The sequence below is a fragment of the Geospiza fortis genome, unplaced genomic scaffold (genome assembly GCF_000277835.1).
Source record: "Geospiza fortis unplaced genomic scaffold, GeoFor_1.0 scaffold254, whole genome shotgun sequence".
Lineage (NCBI taxonomy): Eukaryota > Metazoa > Chordata > Aves > Passeriformes > Thraupidae > Geospiza > Geospiza fortis.
In genome coordinates, this window is record NW_005054441.1 from 957,011 (window position 1) to 957,811 (window position 801).

The window sequence follows — 801 nt, forward strand, 5'->3', positions numbered from 1 at the left end:
CTTGCTCGGCGGGGGGAGGGCGGGGGGTCGGTGCTCGGGGCCGGCCCTGGCACCGCGGGCATCCTGCAGCCCCTTGCTCCGTCACCATGTCTGCCACGGCACCGGGACGAGCCCTCCCTCGGTCCCCGCCCCAAGAGAGCGTCCAGCCGAGCCCATGGGGCTGGGGCTGGGGTCCTTCTCCTCGGCTCCGGTACCCCAAGACTCACCGAGGGGGATGGGGGTCCCTGTCTGCCCGTGGCCGCCTGCTCTGTGTCCTTGCAGGAGGACTCATAGGTCCTGGATCTGGAAGGAGGCATTGGAGGGGGTGACTCGAGGGGCACAGGTGGACGTGGGGCTGGGGTGCGGGATGTGACCCCATGAGGGGCAGCACCCACCTGGTGAGCTTGGGCTGCTCCCGCTGGGCACTTCCCCTCTCCTCCACGCTCCGCCACTGCTTCTCCCCCAGCACCTCCCGCCTGCTGCGCCTCAGCTTCCCCGGCATCAGGGATGAGTCCGACAGCCGGGGGAGAGGGGGCGGGTTGTGGGAACAATCTATTCCTGCAGCACGGCAGATCCCAGTGTCACCAACCTGTCACTCCACTGGGGAGGACACAGGGACACGGCTCAGGCCACGCCGGGGCCGGGACAGCAGAGCTCAGCCGGTCTCATGACCCGTCCCATGGTATCATGTGCTGGCTGCGACCCCCGTGGGCAGCGGGGTGACGGGGAAGGGGTGACCCCTGTACCGACGGGTGAGAGGGAAAGTGATCCCCGCACCGGGGCTGCCGGCGCGGGTCACGGTGCTGGGCGCGGGAGTGCGTG

General features: G+C 69.9%; 1 protein-coding gene across 1 annotated transcript in view; it reads right to left on the reverse strand.

Annotated features, from left to right (window-relative positions):
* The window catches only part of LOC106631964 (GRAM domain-containing protein 2B-like), a 2,555-nt gene extending 2,074 nt beyond the window's left edge, over positions 1 to 481 (reverse strand). The window contains 2 exon segments of the mRNA XM_014309594.2: positions 207 to 282; positions 375 to 481. Coding sequence (XP_014165069.2) covers positions 207 to 282; positions 375 to 481 — 183 coding nt within the window.
* Positions 482 to 801: the final 320 nt, after the last annotated feature.